General features: G+C 44.8%; 3 protein-coding genes and 1 long non-coding RNA gene across 7 annotated transcripts; 3 read left to right on the top strand and 1 right to left on the bottom strand.

Annotated features, from left to right (window-relative positions):
* Nucleotides 1-198: 198 nt before the first annotated feature.
* Nucleotides 199-7,066, top strand: vangl2 (VANGL planar cell polarity protein 2). Its single transcript, XM_086197944.1, has 8 exons — nucleotides 199-655; nucleotides 2,745-2,986; nucleotides 3,486-3,609; nucleotides 3,687-4,294; nucleotides 4,573-4,709; nucleotides 5,264-5,399; nucleotides 5,503-5,746; nucleotides 6,805-7,066. The coding sequence occupies exons 2-8, from the start codon at nucleotides 2,916-2,918 to the stop codon at nucleotides 7,063-7,065; spliced, it is 1,581 nt and encodes a 526-aa protein (XP_086054070.1). The 5' UTR covers nucleotides 199-655; nucleotides 2,745-2,915; the 3' UTR covers nucleotide 7,066.
* Nucleotides 7,067-7,109: 43 nt separating this feature from the next.
* On the top strand, nucleotides 7,110-14,170 carry LOC147238833 (uncharacterized). Of its 2 annotated transcripts, XM_086197948.1 has the most exons (8): nucleotides 7,110-8,505; nucleotides 9,190-9,283; nucleotides 9,648-9,857; nucleotides 9,962-10,072; nucleotides 10,930-11,205; nucleotides 11,366-11,471; nucleotides 13,286-13,327; nucleotides 13,437-14,170. In XM_086197948.1, the coding sequence occupies exons 2-7, from the start codon at nucleotides 9,244-9,246 to the stop codon at nucleotides 13,323-13,325; spliced, it is 783 nt and encodes a 260-aa protein (XP_086054074.1). In that variant the 5' UTR covers nucleotides 7,110-8,505; nucleotides 9,190-9,243; the 3' UTR covers nucleotides 13,326-13,327; nucleotides 13,437-14,170. The 2 variants fall into 2 exon arrangements, with proteins under 2 accessions (XP_086054074.1, XP_086054073.1); XM_086197947.1 differs by having other exon boundaries at nucleotides 7,110-9,283.
* Nucleotides 14,171-14,954: 784 nt separating this feature from the next.
* LOC147238831 (CD48 antigen) lies at nucleotides 14,955-23,764 on the bottom strand. 3 transcript variants are annotated; one of them, XM_086197768.1, is made up of 8 exons: nucleotides 23,549-23,764; nucleotides 22,413-22,597; nucleotides 20,019-20,324; nucleotides 18,456-18,740; nucleotides 17,565-17,666; nucleotides 17,387-17,445; nucleotides 17,206-17,271; nucleotides 14,955-15,470 (listed from the first exon to the last, which is right to left on the bottom strand). In XM_086197768.1, the coding sequence occupies exons 3-8, from the start codon at nucleotides 20,320-20,322 to the stop codon at nucleotides 15,393-15,395; spliced, it is 894 nt and encodes a 297-aa protein (XP_086053894.1). In that variant the 5' UTR covers nucleotides 20,323-20,324; nucleotides 22,413-22,597; nucleotides 23,549-23,764; the 3' UTR covers nucleotides 14,955-15,392. The 3 variants fall into 3 exon arrangements, with proteins under 3 accessions (XP_086053894.1, XP_086053893.1, XP_086053892.1); XM_086197767.1 differs by lacking the exon at nucleotides 22,413-22,597 and having other exon boundaries at nucleotides 23,549-23,763; XM_086197766.1 differs by lacking the exons at nucleotides 22,413-22,597; nucleotides 23,549-23,764 and adding an exon at nucleotides 21,876-22,017.
* LOC147238832 (uncharacterized) lies at nucleotides 18,321-23,390 on the top strand. Its single transcript, XR_015111851.1, has 4 exons — nucleotides 18,321-18,544; nucleotides 18,662-19,579; nucleotides 20,232-20,337; nucleotides 23,028-23,390. It is a non-coding gene; the product is annotated as an uncharacterized LOC147238832 (long non-coding RNA).
* Nucleotides 23,765-24,442: the final 678 nt, after the last annotated feature.

Below are 24,442 nucleotides of genomic sequence, written 5' to 3'. Positions count from 1 at the left end.
GGAGTGAGAGGCAGTACCATGCGGTCCGTTATATTAGATATTCTCAATATCGTATCCCGGTGGTCACAAACTGATCACTCCAGTATCAGGCTAATCAGGATCAGTGAATTTGAGAAAATATTAAAAAGTGCTTCCAAATTCCTAATTAAAGAAGTGGTCACTGATTCATGAATTTATTTGAATTTTTTTTTCATTACTTTACGCATTTATTTTTTCATCTTTATTTCTCTTTATTTTGTTTTATTTATATTCTTTTGTTTAATTTTTCCCGGCCCAAAACGTAAAATTCTTTTCCGTGACGTTTGGGTTTTGGACATTTATTTTGAAAATACAAATCGGAAGTTAACCTCTTTACAACCTGATGGGGGTGCGTGTGTGTGAGAGAGAGAGAGAGAGAGGGAGAGAGAGGCTCAGCAGCAGCGGGTCTTGATGGATGCCGGGCGCCGGGATGAGGCGTGTGTGTCGCCGGTTCGTGATTTCCAGCCGAGAAAAGAAAAACAAACGAAGTTTGTGGACTGAAAACTGAGGTGATTTTCTCTCCCCGGATGTGATTGGAAGTTGGAGATCGTGAACCGAACATTTCCAGCCACTTCAGACGGACACTCGGCACTGAATCGCCGCTGCTCGGCTCTTTGTGCACCCTGAGAGAAGGAAGGTAAGATGGTGGTCAAATCTTTTGTAATTCTCCAAAGGAATTTCCTCCTCCCCTCATTCACCCGTGTCCGGATGGATGAGTCGGCACATAGCGGAACCCGCCCCGTATGTTTAGCAACTTAAATCCCCCAGCTGGTGTGAACACGGCACTTGTTACTCACCGCACTTAAGCGCTTTTACGCACGGGGCTCCTGAGTGGAGCGTGGCGGTGGTCTGGTGCCCAATCTTGGGCGTGTTCCGCTTTGTCTCCATCACTGCTCCCATCAAAGGTGAGTCCTCGCCAACGTCGGTGTGACGTCAGTGCTGCTGAGTTTGAGTGATATGTAGAGGTCTGAGCATGGTGACACACCTTACTGTGACACACCCCCAATGAGGTCACAGAACTCACCTGGAATCACCTGTTCAGGTTTATTAATCCAAAGTTGGTGCCAACAATCCAGTTGTAAAACTCTTAAAGCAGGAAAGAAATTTGAAATTTGACTTTTAAAGCTCCATTTTAAGCTCTTAAAGGGACATGCCATTGCTAACACTTCCCATCCGCTACCATTCATTGTGCTAAGCTAACTAGCGTGGGTATCCCAGCGTCCGTGGGGAACATCCTGTTTCAGCTCTGCACGTGGACACAGTCACATAACAAACCCTCGTGTGACTCAGGCCTCAGCTGTCAATCAATGTGCGGTGGATTGATCGCAGTGGAGGTCGATTGTCCCAATGGAAAAGAGACAGAGACACGCTGGTGCCAGTGGAACCAACAAGAAACCAGGTATCCTGACATGCTCAGAGGTCTAGAACAACCAGAGCAACTCCCGTAAGACACAGGTGGCTCCTGCGCTCAGGCCTCTTACTTCCTAAGTATTATGACATCACAAGCTGAGACCAGTGACTCGGCGACACCGATTATGCTCCCAAACAACTGGAGATCTGGGAGTTCCGTTTTTTTTTTGCGGTTCAATTTGAAATTCTAGCCCCAATCAAGGGACTATCATGGTCCACCAGTCGAGAGAACCCACTGTGGAGGGCAAATCTAGAGCGCTCAGGGTGGAGCACCTGGTCTAGAATGTGGTGTCTAGTGTAGGGCGCCCAGTCTAGAGTGCCTAGTGTAGACAAATGCAAATTTAGAACGCAGAATGTAGAGCAAGGACTATGAGCAAGGACCGGTTCTGTTTGTCCCCCTTCAGGCCTATTCTGAAGTCCTTTCCGTCGGTTTCACCTCTCATTTCAAGGTTCTCATCGCAGAACCTTGAAGGCCTCCCTGTGTCGCCTGCTCGCAAACGCCCCAGTTAGGAAATGCACATCACACGAAAGCCATTACTGAATCACTGCGTGTGAACTGTGGTTGCTGGACAGCGGGTCAGCGCACAAACAGAAGGCACGAGGAAACTATTTTGGATGAGACTGAGTCTGAAGAGGTGAATATCTTCTGTTCTCTGACCAAAACTTTGAATGCAGGTTGAAACCAGAGCGGTAGACGGCGGCTCTGCTCCTGGCTGGTGATCCGTTTGTCTTCTGAGGTGTGAATTTGAGTGAGATGGGTGAGGAGAGGGGTGGGTATGGAGTTGATGATCTAGTTGCTATGGTTACTTCCCCCACCCCACCCCCTTACTCTCTCACTCATAGCCTTCCATTCATCCCTATTGTAGTTGTTAAGCTCTGTTACCCTTGGAGACCACTCAGGACAGTTGGGGAATGTGGCATCTGAGCAAGTCTGTCTCGCTCAAACCCCCCACTTCAACGAACCCTTGATGGGTCGCTAAAAACAAGAAGAACGGTTCAGTTTTTACTGTTGGCACTGACGTTGCTCCCTTCGTGAAGCTGGAGTCTTCCTGTCCTGCACACTGGAGACGTGTAGCCAAGAATAGGCGGTGGCATGGTGGCTCTTTATTGGTGGAGGACGCACTCAGGACTTCCTCGTGAAATTTGCTCCAAAGCAGACGAATGACACACAGACACACACACACACCTAAATTCCAGAATTTTCACAGTGCTTTCACTCTTTGCTTCCCTGCATCCATTTTGTCGCTTCGTCTTCCCTCATGTCCTCCTTCTATCTTCCTCCTCACTTCTTGCCCCGTCGTCCCATCTCTTCGCAGGCTTCCAAGATAGAGTCCCTCAGGAGTAAAGTGGACCTGCTGCGCCTCCCCCTGGCCCTCTCCCCCAAGTCCATCCATCACCACAAGAGTCAGCTAAGTGTGGTCTGGGAGAAGGGCAGCGGCTCAGGGGCAGGGGGGGCCCGTAAACCCCGCCTGCTGCCAGCCTCTGACATGGACAACGAGTCGACTTACTCGGGATACTCCTACAAGTCGTCTCACTCACGCAGCTCCCGCAAACACAGGTAGAGGGCTGTACTTTTGAACGTGTGATATTCAGAGACCGAGTTTGTTTTCATAACCGTTTTAGTCTTTAAAATGTCACAAAATAGTGAAAGCATCCACCATCGCTGTCCACTTTGCACAAAAAGGTCCGCCCTCCAGGACAGCCGTGCACGGCATCATTAATTTGGCAAACTAGCCAGACATCAGTTGTTAGCAATGTGCTTCCTCTCGAGGTTTGACACAAAAAACATCCCAGTAAATTGTAATAGCGAAAGTTATGCTATCTGTTAATAGTTAATTAGCGTGTACAAACCTGCTAGCACATTTATGAAGCAGACTGGACAGTGATGTCATGCTAAATGTTAGTGCAACATGCTAATGCTAATTGCGGATAATTAGCAATGACACCACAGAAAACCAGTAAAGAACCTGCATCCTAAACTCTCCCGGCACACTTCGAGGTATGGAAAGGCCCCAGCCAATCAATTTTTTTTTATTATTATTTAAATGTGGCTCCAGGGAGAGGAGAGAGAGGCATCGGTTAAAGTGTCCAGACAGCAGCATCCGGGGAGACAAGTCAGTGACCATCCAGGCTCCTGAAGAGACGCTGCTGGACGCTGAGTCCACCAGAGGGGAAGACAGGGTCTGAGTTGATGAGAGATTGCAGATGTGCTCTCTGTGGTCTTTCTATCGCCAATGCTCTTCTCTGCTATTCCTCAGGATGACAACTGGGGTGAGACCACAACCGTGGTCACTGGCACCTCTGTGGACAGTGTGTCCAACGAGGACCTTACTCGAGTTTCCAAGGACCTGGAGGACTCCTCGCCTCTGGAATGCCGTCGTTACTTCAGTCCAGTGTTGGGTGCTCTCCTGGGGCTCTTTGCCCTGGTCACCCCTTTGGCTTTCTTGGCCCTCCCACAGCTGCTCTGGCGGGACAAGCTTGACGCTTGTGGCACGCCATGCGAGGGCCTTTACATTTCACTGGCCTTCAAGCTGTTGATCCTCCTCATCTCTACCTGGGCGCTGTTCCTCCGCCATCCCAGAGCCACTCTGCCACGCTTCTTCATCTTCCGCTGTCTGCTGATGGCACTGGTGTTTCTCTTTGTGGCTTCTTACTGGCTCTTCTATGGGGTGAGGGTGCTGGAACCCAGGGAGACGGACTACCGGGGGATTGTGGAATACGCAGCATCTCTGGTGGACGCGCTGCTCTTCATTCAGTATCTGGCCCTGGTTCTGCTGGAGGTCAGGCACCTTCAGCCAGCCTTCTGTGTGAAGGTTGTGAGGACCACAGATGGTTGCAGCCGCTTCTACAACGTGGGGCATCTCAGGTGAGCGCCTGCCATTGTGGGTTATGATGGTTCTATCTGAGAGAACCTCCACCAAGGAGCTTTCTGTCAAACGTTATGGTGTAAAGAGTTCAGAAGTCAGCAAACACGTGGGGACCTTCAAACTCTGGACGACTGTTAAGTCGAGAGCAAACTAACTGCATAAACACAACTGTCTTTTCAAACTAGAAAATGTCCCTGAGATCACATCGGTTGCTGCTCCATTCACAACGGCTCTGGGTTTCAGAATGTTCCTTGTGGTCTTTATGTCTACCACGCAGTATTCAGCGAGCAGCCTTGTGGATTCTGGACCAGTACTACTGTGACTTCCCTGTCTATAACCCGGCGCTCCTCAACCTGCCCAAGTCCATCCTCTCCAAGAAGATGTCAGCCTTCAAGGTTTACAGTTTGGGGGAAGGTAGAATTATCCTGTGTGCAGTCTCATGTTTTATCTTGGCCATGAATCAACGGGACCAGCATCAGCAGATATTCCAGCCATGTAGGGGTTTAAGATGCACTCAACAGAAGTGGTCATCGAAAAGTGTTACTATGGTAGCAGATATGGCGGTGCACTTAATTGCAGTACGTGGATCAAAATAATCTGAAATAATCATGATGCGAATTGGCAAAACAGTGAATCCAGGACATGTAGACCGTTTCCGCGAGATGGCAAGCCAACGATTTTTGAAAATGCTTGTTTTTAAAAAGAGTTGTAATCTGATTGGTTCCAGCTAGTTGGACATGGTGTAACTCTTGAGTGTTCTTGTGCCACGCCACATAATTGTCCAAAAATAAAGTGTACTATTTATATGATGTAACATAATGCAAAATAATTCTGCAAATTTACAGCAGGAATTACAGATGTAGCCAAAAGGTTGATGACCACTGTCCCTAAAACATAGATTAAATCAAAACAACACTTGGTGCTCTCGCTCGCACTTAAATGCACCGGTAATCTCTAATATTCCACAGAGAACATCACTAATAACTCCACGAGTCAATCAAGAGCCATGATGGCAGCAGCCGCTCGCAAAAGAGACAACTCCCACAATGAGTTCTACTACGAGGAGGCCGAGGTGGAGAGGAGGGTCCGCAAACGCAAAGCCAGGTGAAGAAACCCTGCGCAAATAAACGTAAAGACTGACTCTGTAGGGTAAGTTGGAGTCTAGTGAGCTCACCCACCTCACCCCATGTTTGCTGTTTGCCCTCAGACTGGTTGTGGCAGTCGAAGAGGCCTTCACCCACATCAAACGTCAGCAGGAGGGAGAGGGGGTCGCCTCTCCCAAACACCCCCGTGAGGTGATGGACCCTCGGGAGGCAGCCCAGGCCATCTTCGCTCCCATGGCAAGAGCCATGCAGAAGTACCTGCGGGCCACTCGGCAGCAGTCCTACCACAGCATGGAGAGCATCATCACCCACTTGCAGTTCTGCATCACTCACAACATGACCCCCAAGGTAAGGGGACGGTTTTCCTGGTGCCACTGAGAGAAGCCCAGGATTCTTCCACAATCAGTGGAGGCAACCCCTTGAACCACATGGCTCACCTCTCTGTGTAGTTCCCGTAATGCCTTTCGATAATATTTTAGAAAAATGACGAGTCAGATGATGTTCCCTTTGGTAGTTATGCATAGGAGCGACACTGTTTATACTGAATGGGAAGTGGATTCTTTTGATGTAGGTGGTGCTTGGCAATGTACTGCAAGTGACAGAGGAAGCTGCGCTAGCAGTGCTGCTAGGCTGCTTAACTTGTAGTTGTAGCGATACACGCTTATGTGCCATTTTGCAAGTTTTGAACTTGCAAAAAGCTCTCTGAACTACAAAAGTATCAGGACGAGCTCACTTTACGACAGGATCGACAGCTGATAAGGGAGGGAAGCTTATTCATACGGACCACTGGAGATCAGAGTTGCTGCCTAGAGGATGCTAGCTTACCTGGTTGTTTCTATCGGCACACTATTGAATGCGGTCGTGAGACTATTAGCTATCATCCTGAGCCCTTGATTGTCATGGAGTCATTTGTGTGGCCGAAACTAAAGGCTGACACAGTGTGACCAGGTGATGCTGTCGCTTTACCGATGCAACTAACATTCGTTAACATGCATCATAAATGCGACACACGTCAATTTGTGTCCTCTTCTAAAACATGTCCATAATCCCTCAGGACGCTGTGAATGTGTGCTGACTTGGATTACATCTTCGTTCATTGAATCATGGCACTTAGCACAATATGTAAATGGTAGAGTAGTAATAAATATAATTGTTATATTAAAACCAACATCACAAAAGGAACTTTCACCAAGTGGCATTTTTTGCACGGACATGTCACTGTGGCACCTTCAGTGGAGTCATGGACGCTTGGTTGGTGAAGGACAGTGCCGATGGAAAGCATCGACCAGAAATGATGACTTGGCCTGAGGGAGAAAAGCTCAGTCCAATGGTTTTTCTTCATTTTTATCCCTGCATTCTAATTACAGCCCTATTTTGACTTGAGGTCATGCTCATTATCTTCTCAGGCCTTCCTGGAGCGTTACCTGAATCCAGGTCCTACCATGCAGTACTTGGACAACAGCAGCAGAGGGCGACAGTGGACTCTTGTGAGTGAGGAACCAGTTACTGCGCCTCTCCGCCAAGGCCAGGTCTTCTCGCTGAGACGCCTTGACTTTTCTTTGGTTGTTACAGTGACGCCCCTCCCCTTCCTGCATCTTCGTGAGGCGTTTGTAGACCCCAAAAGTCACAAGTTTGTGATGAAACTCCAGTCAGAGACGTCAGTTTAGGAGGAGGATGGTGAATCAGAGGTCCAATCTTAGTGCTTTCAGAGTACTTTTTTTATACTTTTTTGGGATGACATCATGGATTTTTTGCTCTCGTACACCAACATGTCTGGGACGTGACGAGTACTCCATCATTGTTCCTCTTGTTTTAGATTCTGATGATGCAGCACTGACTACTGCTACTTTTTTCTTTTTCTTTTTTTTTTTACTGAAGAATTACGTTTTGTTTTTTTGTTTTTTTCCCACAATAATATTTCATCGAAATTGAATGAACTACTTTCTTTTGGTAAACATTTCATTATTTGGTTGTGGAGTTTATTCAAAACTTGTCGAGGCGAGGACTACCAGGAGTAAATATTCCTCCAAGTGTGCAGCAACATTGTACAGTTGACCTCTCCAAACACAAGCTTCAGGAATTGTTTTAGGTCAGCCTCCTCTTCTCCTTGTGACTTGAACTTCTTGTTTGTCGTGTAAACTTAGAAAAGAGGGGTGGACCGCACCACGGGCATTGTTTTACTCACTTCTCTTTTTTTCCTTCCCCAGAAATCTACCCTCAGAGTTTTTAATACGAATACTCTTGTACTGAATATGCTGTAAATGCCACTTTTTAAGCACAATAGTAATAGATGTTTTTACCGCTACAGTTGAGTCTGAACAATAAGCGTCAGCGCAATACAGCCAGTGTGCTGCTTTTTCTGGCAGCTAAATGTTCCATCTCTGACTGATGTTTTCGCGTCATCATTTTCGAACCTTGTGGCCCAGTCTTGTAGAGGTGCTCTTTGTCAAAATTGAACTGTGATGTAGCATTTAGCCATGGCTATTGTAGCTCTTACCTGCTAGCCTTTTTAAGCGTCGATAAACGAGTTGAGTCACAGAGAATTCGGGTTAAAGGTGATATACAGTATATTAAGTATTTTACTTTAAAACCTTCACAAGTTTGAAAGTGGGGAGTTTTAATGTTTTGTCAAACATGGCCGTGTCTTGTGTTATATTTATAGTTATCCTCGTGCTATCTAGCTATGTTACGTTTGGTCATATCAAGAGTGGTGGCGAATAAGTGTAGCATAGGAGGGTGAAGAAGGCAAGTTGATGTTGTACACAAATATACGGACTTTGTTTGGATAAGCTAGCTAGTATTTGGCCAAGCTAGTTATAACTAAGCCAGCTATAGCTAAGCCAGCTATAGCTAAGCTAGCTATAGCTAAGCTAGCTATAGCTAAGCTAGCTATAGGCTGACGTCACAGATGAAGATTATAAGTGTTAGCTCAAGCGGCTCAGAGTTTCAGCAAACGTACCTCTGGCTCTGCCTTTTGTTAGTAGCTGGCTTTATTCTTTTCATCTGCTGATTGAAACATCCCGTGTCCTCATATTTATATGTGAAGTCAGTCATTGTGATTATTTCCTTTCTCAAAGCAACAGAAACTCATCCTGATGAGCCTTGCGGTAAGGCGATGTCCGTCTGTTTTTCAACACATATTTACAGAGAAAGCTACAGATAGCAAGCGCACGTTAGCTTGTTTTAGCTAGCTGCCTTTCCACCATCAGAAACTTCTATCGTTTGATGGATGGACTTATATGTATTATACAGATTTATTTTGGCACAACTACAAAACTAGCAAAATGCTGCCCGCTATGTTCTTGGAGTACGAATGAATCTGACTGTTGTCTGATTCACATAGCACCTTTTTTTAAAAGTAGTGTCATGAGAGTAGCGTCAGAAGAAACAACACACTATTACTGTTTAAATGGTTTTAACTGATTGTCTCTGGCTGTAATGAAACTGCGGGAGGGTTTTCTTGTTACACACACACACACACACACACACACACACACACACAAAAATCCCTTTTCTACCCTAAAGACAGTTTTTTTCGTACAGTAGTTTCTATAAAATTTTGGGAGGTAAGATTAAATAATTCCTGTATTTTTTCCAATCCATGTACTTACTCTAACTTTGATAATTATTTTTGTTTGTTTTGGTTTTATATTTTGCTTTGTTTTTTTAAAAAGGAGGTGATGTGAATATTTTTAATAAATGATCTACTGTGTCCATAAACAGCTGCGTTATGGTAACGTAATCCCCCCGACATCTTTCAATTGGTTTATTCCACACACACTGTGTAACAGGAAGTCTGCGTGACCCTCTCACATTCATCATGATCGTCTCGATGATTGACAGAAATGATTAAACTACAATTCCTTCTTATTCTGCTTCTACCTGGTAAGTCCTGCTTTTTCTTAACTATCAAGCTATCAACATGAGTAAACTTTCAGACCCTTCCTGAAGTATCTAAAATTGTAATTTTGAATATTTCAGAAGCAAAAGTAACTTGCTGAAATGAGACTGAGACTATTTTTCCTGCTCGTATGACGAGCGAAGGGTTCCGGTTCAGACTTTTGTCTGTACAAAAACGTCTTAAGGCTCCTGCCAGGTTCGATTTAACTCAGATTAACAAAAGCAGAGAGTTTCCCTTGAAATACTCTGAAAGGAGAACTGGAGACAACGACGACTACACTGGGAGGGGAAGTGCTGGGTTCTCCCTGCTCACGAGAGACGGTCATGAGTTTGTTGATGATCCTGACAGAGGTACAAGCTGAACCCATCAAGGCCGTCTCAGCGTACGTGGGGGAGTCCGTTATCTTGCCCTCTGGCGCCAACCCATCGTGGAACCTCTCCTCCGTCAGGTGGTGGGTCTACTACAACGAGACCTGGATCGCCACCTATCACGCTGGCACCAAAAACCTTGAGCGCTTTTATCGGTACACGGGGAGACTACATCTCAACATCTCTTCAGGTCTGTTTTATTTCCTCCAAGTACTTCATTTAAAAAAAAAAAAAAAAAGTTTTCCTCTTTTGACCACACTTTCTTTTTTTTCTCTTTTTTTTAAACAAAAAAAGGTAATTTGATGATCGATAATTTAACCAAAGATGACGGCTTGGAATACACGGTGGAGCTGGTCACCACTGAGAGAGAGAGCAAAGAAAACAAGATCAAGCTCAACGTGAGACGTAAGTGTCGCTTGGCGGACAAAGATTTCCGTACAGTATTTTTACACAACTATTTTTCTTAAATATTTTCTGGGGGGAAGTCCAGGAAAGCCTCATGCTCGGGATTAGGCATTCACACATGGTTGGGTTTCTATGGACTCTCCTGAAGCATGATTGTCCTAAATGTCCTGAATTGGACTAAAACTGCAGGTTTGGTGACGTGTCCATCACCTCTGTCCACTGAGCTGCCAGACGACAGCGCATCAACTCCATGCAGCTGCGTCGTGCCAGGGCCAAGACAGCTCACAATTAGGGGTTAAAAGCCCTTACTTTTCCTTGACAAGGCAAAAAAAATGTCTGCAGACAGGTGGACCTTCTGTTCATAACGGAAAGCTGCTGGGTGTAGATCACATAAAACTCAGCCAGGGCCCGACGCTGCCTCTGATTGGCTGGTACTGTGCCCACAGGTGTTTGGGGAGAGAGGGAGGAGGGTCGGAGCCAAGCAGAGGAAGAGTAGGAACAGCTTCTTAGAGAGGATCCGATAGTATTCTGGCCCCTTGATTTGACTGTGCGTACCCCATTTTGGAAGTCTTGGCGCTGGTCCTATGAACTGGACTTTGGAGGGTAAACATGCTGGGGCGCGGTACGGACAACCCACTGTGAGGCGACCCTGAAGGAAAAAATTGGAATGAAGCCTAAATTTTCCCAAAAGAAGAAGACGGGTGAACCCCTGACTTCCTTGCGGTGCCATCAGGTTCAAACTTTGGTTGAAATGTCTCAACAAATGCTGAAATGGTCATGACCTGATCTGTGATTGTTGCCATGGCATCCCCATCTGCTTCAGGTGTACCAAGGTGTAATTCCATATTTCCCCCTAGAACACCTCCAACAACTGACCATAGAGACGATGTTCATAGCACCGACAACGCAAGGCTGCTGGGTGGGGTTGCGCTGTCTCTCTCCAGATGAAGGTGTCCAACTCTCCTGGGAAGTCAGACCTTCCCTCACGACACCCGTCAACACCTCTGATCTAGATGGGACCTCAGGAAGTACTTTTACTTTCTTCAAAAAGATTCAGAATCCGATCCAGGTCACGTGCGTCGCCAAAAAGAGTGGCGAGACATCACGGAGAGTTTTCAGTCCACCGTGTAAAGGTACACCACCCATCACGAGGAATAATAGTCATGCAATTGTAAGAGGAAATAAGATTTATGAGGATTTGTGTGAAATGGACACATTTTATTGTTGGCTAATTGTTGGCAAGGCTTCCATATCTGCTTACTAACAACCATCTTGTGTCCTACGTGTTTGCAGAGACCACATCACAACATCAGCTTTCATCGAGGGATAGAAGTGGCGTTTTCACATGCATTGGCATCGTTACTGGGCTGTCTCTGTCAGCGATTATATGCTTTTTAAGGTGAGTGGAAAGCATCATTACTCCTCCAAAGGTATCTCCATCAAGCTTAGCATAGACAACGTTAGCAAATACATGGTCTTTTGTTGTTGTTGTTGTTGTTTTTTGGCCACAGTTAAAATGAGGTTTTGACGTGCTGCGGGAAATCACTACGCCTTGTCAGGGAAGTAGTTCTGGCGAAGTCTCATAATTTTGAATTGTGATTTCATATTTGAGCAGACTCCAAGGTATGCTAATGCAGACGGACTGTTCTTTGGGGGGAAAAAATACATATTTGATGGAGCGATGCTAACACTTACCACCCACTACCATTCACTATGCTAAGCTAACTAGCATTTCACTCTAATGCAGCACAGAGGTGAGAAGGGTGTCTATCTTCTTGTCTGGCTCAAGGGGCGATGGAAAATGAGCATATTTCACCAAAAAGTTAGCGTACTCCATGAAGACATGTAATAATTTTTGCATTGGACATCAGTGTTTGACCTTTCTGACATCATTATAGTGCAGTGTACAAAAAATACAAGTATGGAGAAAAACGTAAGTAGTATTTATAGATTTGAGTAAGAATCAGGGATATTTTGCATGTTTTCTTGATGTTTTTCCGTTATTTGTATTTTGTGGATTCTTCGTTTCACGCCTGGTCAGTGTTTAATTTGACTTGTAGCTGATTAGAGAAAAAAAAAACAACAACCACAAATTACAAATAAAAGGTGTAATTTGCATTCTTTTTCAATACAAATTATTTAGGTGTGTGTGGGACAAATTTTTTTGAATACTTAAAAAAAAAAGGGCAGTACACCAGAGAATTGCTCTCTAATTTTGAAAATGTGGAATGTTAACGGAACGTGTCACAGCTCATGAGTGCCATAGAATCTCTGAAAGGAGTCTGAGTGGTCAAACCTTGATGCAAGAGCAACAGTTCCTCTCAGCTTTGCTCTGTGACGATTCTCTACAAGTCCGGTGTGGTTTCTCTCTTCACCCACCATCACACCTTTGCTCCACGTTCATTTCTTGCAAAGAAACGTCTTTGTGGGGTTGGTTTTTACCGCACATGCACCTGTTCCACTTCAACTTAAATCCCCTGTCTCCGAAAAGGCCTGAGGCATGAATAATCTTTATTTAATGCGATAATTGCTGTAATTTGTTTAAAAAAAAAATTTTTTGTAAAAAGGTCATCGCTGGTAAATGATACTGATTGTGGCTTTGCCCTCGCAGCAGCTGTCAGAACCTCATTTCCTTTTCACTCCACCCAACAAGTGAGTTTCAAGATGTCCCATTCATACTGACGCCTGTCTGGTTCGGTTTTAAAGGAAGTGATTAAATTCAGATCAAAAGCTGAATTATGGTCGGACGAATGATTTTTGCTCTTTGACACTATATTTTTAATTAATATTTTAATTTTCAATTCTATATTATCTCATGTTCAGGGCAACAATTTTTTACGGACTCCAGTACGACAGTGTTTTTAGCGCTGTCTGGTTTGGGTACGAAAACGCTTCTTAAAGACTTGATCTTGGTTTGGGTTCAAACGAGCAAATAAAAAATATTCATCAGCGGTGACACCACATCAACAAAGCAGCCGAGTGGCATCGAAATATCCCATCAAAACAGCCTCAAGCCTCAATCTCCAGCGCTCCCTCCACCTCCACATACGGATTCATGCCTCCTCTTGACCTCTCGTGACATCATACATTCTTGTAGTCGTAATTAGGATGGCCACTAGATGGCGTCCGGCGTGTAACATGGATGGAGGTTGTTCTTCAGATTGAAGTTGTCACTGCACCACAAACTCATATGAATTCTTCTCCACCTTTCAGGAGAAAAAGCTGTTCCCATTTCAGTCCCAACACAGTCTAAAGGTACGTTTTTGTCTCGCTCCCTTTTTCATTTCCTACACCTGCATCAGTGGTTAATGCTGCAACAGGGTGCAGTGATTTTTCACTTAAATCAAGTTTCTCCCTCAATAAGTTTTCAAAAAAGATGCAAAAGGAGAAGAGCAGGAGTTTTAAGGATGTTTGAACGACCTCGAGAATGACAACCTCAAGATGAACCATCCAGCGGGAGTTGAGCATGTCGCTGTGTAAAAAGTGGATCCGTCGCACAAGAAAGCAAGAAATGAATGTATTTTCTGATGTTTGGAGACTCTTCAGAGGACAAACAGGGTATAGCAACTCCTACACAAACTAACTCAAATGTGTAAAACTCTCCCGGACCAGCAGCCCCACACCCGAACCCCAACAGATACAGAGTCACTGAACCCATCGAATGTACAGTTCCCAAGGACGTAGTGATACCCCGGTGCGAACCTCCTTCTTCCTCTGGTCCTCGACGTCAGCAGACGGCGACGGTCCGAATCGCTGCAGGTCAATAAATGTCAACTGCATCAGAGTCTTTATCAAATTTCTGTGAAATGAAAAGACTTTGTATGTTTGATCCTGACAACAATCCAGGAGCCAGACTCCCGTTTAGAGGACACTCAGTAGAAAAGGACGAGGCGTTCTGCTCCATGGCGACGCCTTGATAGAGACGAGTCTCTGATTGAGACGTGGCAGCAGGGTAGCATGTTGGTGTTCTGGACTTTTCAACAAGGGAGGAGAGAGGGGGACTTTGAAGCTTGGAAAGGGTTAAGTGTTGCAATCTTAGCCGTGTTCCTATTTTAGTATCAGTTACTGAATAAAAAGTTTTTATTCTTCTTGTTTTCATCCACTTTTCAATATTTTCTTTCTTGCGAAGTTGTTTTAATATGTGAACATTCCTTGAGTAAAAAAAATTCAGCTTGATTGTGGAGCGTCTAAGTGCGTGCGTGCGTGGTCCCTTGTTCCTCAGAATCAGAATCTTCATCGTCATACAAAAGAACGGCAAGAATCGTGGGAAACCCCTTCAGTGCAAAGGAAAGAAAGAAAAATTCCCTTGTACAAGTTAGCAAAGGGGTGCTGCTGAATAAATCAGTAAAAAAAAACAACCTACATGTGTGTAAAAAGTGATGATGTCCATTTAGCAGCTGTTTTACGAGAGCGTCTGACAGAAACACAAGGCCACGAGCGCATCATTGCATACAGACATGATGTCTGTGTGTCCGTCTACCAGCCCTGGGATGTGTGCTGTTTTCACTCTGTTCGTCATGCTTGAACTGCCCTGTACCGCCTCCCGGAGGGTGGCACCTCCCAGAGGGTACCGCCTCCCGGAGGGCGGCACCTCCCAGAGGGTACCGCCTCCCGGAGGGCGGCACCTCCCAGAGGGTACCGCCTCCCGGAGGGCGGCACCTCCCAGAGGGTACCGCCTCCCGGAGGGCGGCACCTCCCACAGGGTGAATAGTGGGTGTTATGAGCTGTACACAGAGTAGAACACCAACACAATAAGAGAAGATTTACTCGATTGTTCAATATTAATTCTCCATAAAACGACTACTTTGTCATTTTGTCTTCTATTACTTGATCTTTTAATCGAGGCCTTGGGGTTTTAAATGCAGCACATGTGGTTCACCTCCTCCAAATTAGCTGTAGTCGGGTGAGTGTGAGTTTGATAGAGGTTTTTCCTTACAGACAGTACTTCTTTATAAAGGTGACATGGAAGAGAACACATTTTATTAAAAATTATACAAGACCAAAAGAGACTAGCATTCCAAAATAACCTTCCGGAAGTACACAGTGGTCAGAGTACGTGGTGATGAAAGTAACCAGTGAGTAACTTCTGACGAGATGAAGTTCTGTCGAGCTTTGATGGAGACGAAACCATCAGCTGAGGCTCAGCACATACAAACACCTCCCAAGAGTCCAAAATAACCCATTTACAAAATCGACAAGGCAGCAAACTTCACTCCACAAGCGTGTCAATCCTCTCTTTTCTGCTCTTGTTCCTGTCCTGGGGTGTCAGGCTTGTGTCAAGGCTTCAGACTGAAGTGTCTGGCTCCTGTCTTGGTTCCCTCTAAGAGACTTCCTGGTAGAGCGTCGTGCCGCCTCTCGTCATGTGACTCAACCTGATCGTGTCGTACACGGTCTCAGCCTGGGAAGTAGAGAGGTCACAACGCCAGTCAGAATTCCCGTTCGACCACAAGTGAACAAAGCTGTTCTAATTAAAATAATCCACTTGATGGCGCCCTGCTGAATACGGAATAGAACTCCCGAAGCAAGTGAAAACCTGTGGGTTCCACCGGTTCGGCTGTTCAAGAGGACGAAGACGTAACGATTATCAAACGATCAAAAAGGGACATCAGGCTCAGCAGCAGACGAATTAATTTCATCATTAAAACAAAGGAAGGATCTTGAAAGGATCTCAGTTTGTTTTTTACAAATGCACAGGGTTTCCATTTCCATTCCCGTCCTACTGAACTTTACTAAAACAAAACTTCCCTTACAAAAATAGTCAACTCGACAGCCCACCAGAGGGCGCTCCAGGACCCTGAGCACTGCCCTGCATGCCCCGAGGGTCCTTGAAGTCAGACTTACCTTCACTCGCCTGCCTGATTAAATCGATCAATAAAGCATTAAAAAAACAACCTTCTTTTCATGTAATTAATCAATTAATTAATTACACACATGTCAGAAAACAGTGATTTACAGTTCAATCTGGCGGGTCACAAATGGAACTGTACTGCAGGTGTAGACAAATTTATATATATTTGCTTAAACTGTAGTTAAATTTATACATACATTCACTTAAAATAGAGTGCAGGACACACAAGGCAGTTGTAATAAAGGTGTTTCTGTGGCAGTTCCCAAAGAGGTAGGAAAGGTTCCAACACTGTATTTAGTTCATCAATGTACTTCTTTAGTGTTAGTAGCGGTACCGGGATCTCCTGCTCATGCATCCCAGGCAGAATCAATGACTTGGCTACAAGTCACCTTATTTGACCTGATGAACATCTGGAAGTAGTAAAAGGTGTTTTACAGAGGGGTCCCACAAATCTCCAAAGCACCAGGATTAGTTGGTGCCATTGCGACTCTAGGAAGGAACTTATAAATACTGGAGACAACACAGATCGACGTTCCAAGATAGAAGACAACAGAAAAACACTTCCTATCAGCAGTGAAGCACAGACCAGACTGTTTAAGAGTGGACAGGTGAAAAGGTCACAATAGGGAATAGCGGGGGTGTAGCTCATGCTAGCATCACTCCCTCAAGCTAATTAAGTCAGAACAGAGTCCACAAGAATTTCTATGGTGGGATGAGGCCGTGAAAGATAAGAGCATGGCCGTAAATCGGAAAGAGGTTTTAATCTTCACAGCTGCAACAACAAGGCCACGATGGACCAGAAGGGACTGGCACGGGGTCAGACAGAAGATCCTGCAACAGACATGAAGATCAAAAATACACACTTGCACGCAGAAGCGATCACATAAGCACCTCCCCTGTAACACATAAAACTGGAGAAGATAGTTAGATCGTTGGACTTCTTGCCCCAACGCCAGGGACGACGCAACTGTGTATGCTGACTCCAGCATAGGGGAAGACCATCTCCAGAGCTCTGGATTCTTTCCTGTTAATCTGAATAAATTCTTTTGAACCAACTGGAAGGTGTCCTCTCCGGATTTGGAACAGCACACTACATAGACTCTGTGGGTCCTTCTGATTGATTAATGACGACTTGTTGAAAAATTCCTACACAGGTCAGATTTGTCCCACTTTGTCCTGAACTTTGTAGATAAACAGAAATGTGACAGAGGTGAAATATGTCAAAAACACGACGAATGCGCTCCATCATTTTGTGTAGAAACCAACATGAATGTGTTTGTCTGACCTTCGGCAGATTGACGTGATCTACGGTTTCATACTTCTGGCAGCTCATAGCTCTGGGCTTCTTCACCTGGAAGTGTGAGTGGATAAGTGTGTGTTGATAAGTGTGTGTTGATAAGTGTGCGTCAAAGAGGAACACAGGTACATCCCCCCGGATCGAAAAAAACCCAACAACCCACACTCACGTCTCTGACTTCAACATCTGAGATGTCGGCATAAACCGTGAGGTCATCAGCAAGGTTCCCTGAAGAGGAGGATTTGAAAAGACGAGCAGAGCAACACGAGAAAACATCAAATAATAAAATAATAATGAGAAAATATCACGTTAAACGTTGAAGCTTAAAAAAGTGAGAGGTTTCTCACCTGCTGGCTTTCGTTTACAGCGGTAAACCACCAGAGCAGAAACCAACACCGTGAGAAACAAACCTGCTCCGACTGCCCCGCTGAGGATGAAGGCTGTGGTCTCTGCAAGCGATGACCAACAATCATCCCAACTTCAAAAACAGCACCAAAGAAAACAGTCCTTGCAGCAGGAAGAGAGAACCTTTCTACCCACCATGTTTGATGCTCTCATGCTTACCAGTCAGCAGTTTGACAAGCAGAAGTTGGAGGGTTTCAGTCTCAGTGGAGATCAACTGTGCAGTCATGATACTACTACCACCACTAATACTACTTTTGGAGAAGTATTTCCACTTGTGTTGCTGTTAAAAATGTTTTTTTTTTTTAAGTTTTTAAGTCCACAAAACACTGATGGAGCTTTGCTGGAAAAGATGTTGCAGTAATTTTCCAAACAATTCAAAACTAAAATGATATACTGCCTACATACTGCTCATCCATCGTAATTGAAGTGTCACTGTGTACAAGCTAGGTTTTTAAACTCACTGCTCACTGTAGCCAGTAGCTCCCAAGCTAGCTACAGGCTAACTTGGGAGCTAATGCCACCATTAGAATCTTCCCACAAAACTAAAAGTGCTCCCAGCAAGTGTTAGTTTTTGTTCTTGAAATATTTGAATAATGTTTCATGTCGTTATTGATCTGCTGTTCCTAAATTTACCAAACATCCTTCAGGATGTTGCCATTTAATATTTTGTCTTTGGGACCCTTAAAGTCCTTGCAATATTTTTTCAATGTTTGAAGCATGACTTGTTTTGTCAGTAGAACTCGGCGTTAGCTAACTCTGTGGGGACGTTCCTAGCGAGCTGGGCAGCTTCTTTTATTTTGAAGGCAAGAGCAGCGCCGCTGTGGGAAACACACCTGAGTGTAGTTGAGGCAACGATGATGTGTTGCTGCACGTCACTGTTTCTGATGCAGACGTCTCACTGATGTTATTGGATATGGTGCAGGTGAATTTGGTGACGCCGGCCTTTGGCTGGGTGTTGTACAGCAGCGTGGAGCCACTAAAGGTCTGGTTCCTCACCCTCCACTTGTGGGTGACGTTTATGTTATTTGCTGCTCTGCAGTCCAGAAAAACAGCGCAGGAGCCGGTCATGGAGTGCCAGGTGGTGTTGACGTGCAGGAAAGGCTTCGAAGCTATGGGCTCTGATGAAAGAGTGGAGAGACAGGAGGAGTACAACTACCAATGAGAAGGACTTTGGACCTCCGCATGGACCGTCACCACTTGTGGACAGCAGAACCATTTTGTTTTCATAGATTGTTTGATAAGAACTGCTTGGTGGTAAATGTGTGGGAAAGTAAGGAAGTGCTTTGGTTATGGAGCCAAAAAAAAAAGAGCTGTCTGACAGCCAGCAACGTTTCAGTGACCACAGAATACGACATGCAGTAAAACGGATGGAGAGCCGTTTTTAAGGCCAACTGGAACGTTAGCACCACCGCTTCCTCAAACTATAGCACAAGGGATTTCTATGTCAGATTTGGGCCTTTTTGGCTGAAAAGACAGTTCCGTGGTGAGCAAAAGTTAAGACTTGAGACTAAAGTTCTTCACAAATGAACACCTTTTTGTTTTGGAAGTGTCAATGTAATTATTTAAAGTGGAAAGCTAACACGATACTACGTGCTCGCTTCCTCTTAGGTGCAACAGCCTCTATCCTTTAGCCACTTGTTAGCAAACACAGATATCAAGACAGATAAAAAGCTAGCGCAGTATTTGCTGATGTCCTTTTCCTGTGTTGAAGGGAGAGTTTAAATATCTGAATATTGTGTTAGATTTCGACCTTTTGTCAGCCGTTTCATCAAAAACTTCAAGACAAGGGGGCTAGACGTTCAACAATGACAGCTTCCTTTCTGGACTTGTTCCTTTGCCCCTTGCTGACTAGTGTTACGGAGGGTGTTCACTTACTGCGTAGAACACATCTTCTGTATCTCTAACCCTCCAAAGCAGCAGGATGCTCAGCGTATGGGAGACGCCACATCCACTGAAGGTGAGACCTGTACCAATGGATGACTACCTCCTTTACCTTTCCTTAAATCCAGAATATTTTGGATTTCAAAATTTTAAGAACTGCGCTGCTCTGTGTACGGTGGCGAAAACATGATTCAAGCATGGGTCAAACCACAGATTTCCGTGAAGCGGTAGCATTAATTGGCTTTTATGCCAACCGACAAACACTAATTAATTGTAATGAACATTTTTATTTGCTGTCCAGGCCCATCAATTATTGAACGCCCTACCACAGGTAGGGGACGCTAACCCTTCTTTTTCAGTGTCCCCCTTTTTTCTATTAATTTCACTGTTGTTTTATTGACTAATCTATTTCTGCTTATCTTTTTTATTGTTTGGTTGTTTTAATATTATCTAAAGCACATTATGACTTGCTTTAATGTTACTTTTTTGGATACTGAAAAGCAGAAGCATCTTACCTAGAACTTTCAAGGTGACAAAGACTGTATTTCTTTGGCTTTTTTCGTCCCCCGAGACGAAACTGTAAACACCAGAATCTTCAGGCTTCAGATTTCTCACCGTTAGGCTGAAATTTTGGGGGTTCATTTGTACTCGGCCCTTGAACTGAAGCGGTTCAGTTGCACTTTGGTGCAGGTTGGCAAGAGGTTCATTTCCATGTTTCCACTTTGCAGAGATGACCCCTTCACTTGGAGAGCACGAGTGAAGCTCTACAGTGTCTCCGAGCTTCTTATAGATGATTGTTGGACAGCTGGAAGCCTCCATCTCTGAAACACACAAGTAAGAATAATTAAGACAATTCTCACCTTTTTTTTCTTGATAATTTGGCAGATTTCATTCAAACAATAGAGCAAACCAAAACATACATTGATGCATCTATAAATTGTTTGAGTTTTTTTTTTTTTCCAATTTTCAGAAGGCTCATTTGAAAAAGCATGAAGGTCTGATGTAAACCAAAACTCATAAATAGAAGCAGCCTGTGTCTATGGAGCCAGAGGTCTTGCAGTTTCAGGCACCTATAAGTTTAGGACCCTTAGATGGCGCTAGCCTCACCTGGATTTCTCACTGTTACCCCCCCTTGTCTTCTTTCCCCATCCTTACCGGGAGTTCCTGAATCTGCTGGAGGGTAACCCAATGTTGCAAAACAACTCGGCCTACCGAGTCCTAAACTTGTGGTCCTGAAACTCTGCACACGTGGAATAGTGGAGTGGAGTGGATAGTAGGACCGATGAAAACTACCTTCAATCACGTGTGAGAGACGGATGCCATCTAGTAAAGATTATGACCTCAGAAAAGTAGGAACTCGCAGGGAGAAACATCTGTATACAGAGGTGGAGGGAGCGGTCGAAGACGACTGATGGGAATACGTTTATTTGATGGGTTTGGTGGGATATTTGGATGTGGTCAGTCTCAAATGGAGAGTTGAGGCTGAGCAGAAGTGGTGCACTGCGGTGGGTTTTAGCTTCCCGTTTTCATCGAAAACAATATTGAGAACACAAACCGGGGTGTTTTTTTAAGTGTTCGTCGTGCCAAAAATGTTTGTGTCAGAGGTCACGCCACTGTTGGCAGAAACATGTTGCCTTGACGGAAAGGCTGGTAACTTTAAGAGCCAGAGACATGGGTTCAAAGAGGAAGAGAAAGACGGAGAGGAAGCCCATCCTTGCAGAAATTAAGATTTTTCATTGGTCCAAGCAGTTGCAGTGAGAAATTTGCTGACACACTGCTTCAAAACTGTAGCGCACATCCTCAAGTAAAACATTCCAAGAGAAGCCATTGCCTCTTGAATTACAAAAATTCCCCTTAAATTCTGTTATGACGTATGTCATCATGAGCGTGTAATGAATTCTCATCCATAGGGAAGGTTGTTGAAGGTTACCCTTTGAATGAGTTTCTTTGGTTTGGATTCCAAGTCACTTTGTAAGTTTGAAGCCGCCGAGGTCACTTTGCCCTCCAGATGAAGACAGAATGGCATCTTTTAAGCCTGTAAAACCCTAAAATTCAGTTATTTTTAAACTGGAGTGTTGATTGGGTAGACTGACAAATAAAGAATAAGAATTAATGACACTTTGAAGCTATAAGTTTTGCTTGGTATCTTTTCTGTTACATCTGGAGTTTTGGTAGTTTGGTATGACGTTCTCAAACAAATGAAAACATCACAACTTCACAATCTCAAAGGAAATCTAGACATCCCGGAGCCTCATCTATCAGATCTGATTCATTTCCCCTCATGACAAACTCACACCCAGTAAATCCAGCACGCGTACACCAGGCGAACAAACTCACAATCCTGAAACTGCATGAATCCGAGGTGTACGTACCACACAGGGCGACCCCCAGCAGCAGCAGCAGCAAAACCATGAGGAAGCCACTCGCGCTACAGACGCTACAACCATCTATCGCTGTCGGCGTGTCAGCAAATTGCATTTCCTCTTCTATCAAACTCAGAAAAGTGTGAAATGCAGTGTAGGGGAGGAGAATCGTGTGGGTTCAGAAGACACAGCCAAGCCCAGCCTGATATACTGTGACATGCAAATAAGACAGAGCACTTTCTCATGATGAGGATATGCTGAGAATGCTTAGCTCAGCTGTGCTGGAGGGCTAACTACAATTAACTGTCAATTATTGTGACGCGGGGAACTCATGTCCCTTAAGCAACTTGAACCTCCCTCTGGGTTTCCACTTCTCTTTGCTGTAACTCATTAATAAACAGCGTTACTAACCACTGGCTAGATGGTCACCTTGGCATCAACTAACTGCTGTGACTGCGCCCTTAGGAAAGGTCTTGATTTGATTGGTCAGTTTGATTGGATGATGTTGCCATAAACTGATCAGGGCACATGTTCTCGCTTCCTTACTTTTTTTGCGACAAAGCACCCAGCCCACATTTTCAAATAAATTGGATTGTTCTTCCGTTGTCAGTTTGACAGTAAGAGAGCAAAGCAGTGGAACTCCTCCTGTCAGCAGAACTTGCTTGACGTCAGCACAGGAATTGTGCGTCTCCGTCCGTAGTCCCAGGCAATCAAATCAGACCCGCCAGCGCCTGAGTAGAAAGTTACATCCGTTTACCCATGAGTGAAGAAAGTGGAGCTGTAAGGAGAAGTTAGAGCGAAGGCGTAAACCTGGAGAGAAAACGGGCTTTCATTCAAAGCCCCAGACAAAAGCAGGAAGGCCAAAAATCAAGAACAGGAATATCTTTTGGTAAGCGCGCGTCATTGGTTCCTTTACAGAAGTACCAGTAACTCTGACCACGAAAGTGCATACCTTGGTGTTTGTTCAGGAACTGATAGACTGTAGCGCGAGTGGGCTCGATGAGCAGAAATGGAAACCGCAAGTATGTCATCCTAGACCAACTGTGGCTCAAGGTGTCATTTCCTGGAGGGGTCTGTTGTGTTCTTGACTTTACAGTCTGCTTACAGAAACACCACGAATGGAAACTTTTGTTTGTGGGGGTTTATTCATGTGTCTTTAAGGTACATGCTGGAACCTGTCCCAGCTGACATTGGGTGAGAGGCGGGGTTCACCCTGGTCGGGTCACCAGTCCATCACAGGGCCATCAGGAGCAATCAGGGGTTCAGTTTCTTGCTCAAGGACACCTGGACATGGTCTCTGGGGGAAGTGGGGATAGAACCAGTTGCTAGACGACCTCTCTGCCTCTGAGCCATGCCCTTGTTTTAATTGAGATTTCATGTTTGGATTTCAATTGTAGTCTAAAGAAGGGAAAGAGCATTTTATTTTGTAAAGACTCAGCCAAAACTTGTATGTCTGCATATTAAGGAAGAAAATAAAGAATATTTGACTTTTGCATTTCTGATTTCCTTTAATCTTTATTTTGTTTCGTGAGCCCTGTTTCTTATTTGGTATCGTTTAGTGAGTCAACTACTTCGCTGCGCCCCCAGTATTCAGTGACCTTAGCTTGCGGTATATTAACAGAAACACACTCGGCTAACTGCTAGTTAGCAAAAGTAGAGAATGAAAAGAAGTTCAGTCTGACCTTAAAATTGCGACATCGATGAATTTGGTTGCTGATGAGATTCATTTGTCATATTTATCGTTGATTTTGAAATGATAGCTACCCATTAGCACAATATTTGTCAGATGGAACCTGTGAAGCAATTTCCTTTTCCTCTGAATCAGATTTGCTGTTGGGGTTAAATTTGTTCCCCCTTCTGTTCGAGCTCACAAGGCACCAGCGGTCTCCTCCAACTTCCCTTTGAAATCGTTACCACGCCGTCTGCAAGTCTCCGCTGAAGTCAAGTCAATTTTATTTGTATAAACCCAACCAAAGTTCTGTCCTGACTCTGTCCAAGTAGAGCAGGTCCAGCACCTCCCTCCGTCAGTGAACCTCCACCCAACAATTCTCCATCAGCAAGCACATCCTGCAGCAGCAGCCACCAGAACCTTCCTTTACCAGATCCAGGATCAGTGGGGACGCACAGCTGCGTTGACCGGTTATTACACAGTATTACACTTAATAACAGTTACTAATGTGTAAGTAACAGTTAACGTTAACTAGCGTGTTGTAATATTTACCCATGGTGTTTATGTTGTGGGCGGAGCTAAGGTGGTGCAGAGGGCTGCGTGTTCCTCACTTCCACAAAGGGTCATAAAATGCATGAATAAAGGCTTAGTTATGCTTGAGTAGTGGTTATGAACTCCATGACTCTCCGTTCAACCGCCTTGTTTCCTGCTCCCTGGGGGAAACCAGGCGTTGTCAGAGCAGAGTTCTCTTTCTGCTCATTCTGAAAGGAGAAGTGAGGCACAGATGATGTCCCAGCAGCGCTCAGTCGTTCCAGTCCGCACCGAAGGACACACCCGGACCCTCTGCAGTACGAAAACTCGCACTCAACCAGATGAGTCAAAATTACACCTGTTTACTCTCAATTTG

This window comes from Aulostomus chinensis, chromosome 24, assembly GCF_037954235.1.
Source record: "Aulostomus chinensis isolate RoL2024-O1b breed Wild chromosome 24, RoL_Achi_v1.0, whole genome shotgun sequence".
NCBI classification, from domain to species: Eukaryota; Metazoa; Chordata; class Actinopteri; order Syngnathiformes; family Aulostomidae; genus Aulostomus; species Aulostomus chinensis.
This window is presented reverse-complemented; position numbering and strand designations above follow the sequence as displayed.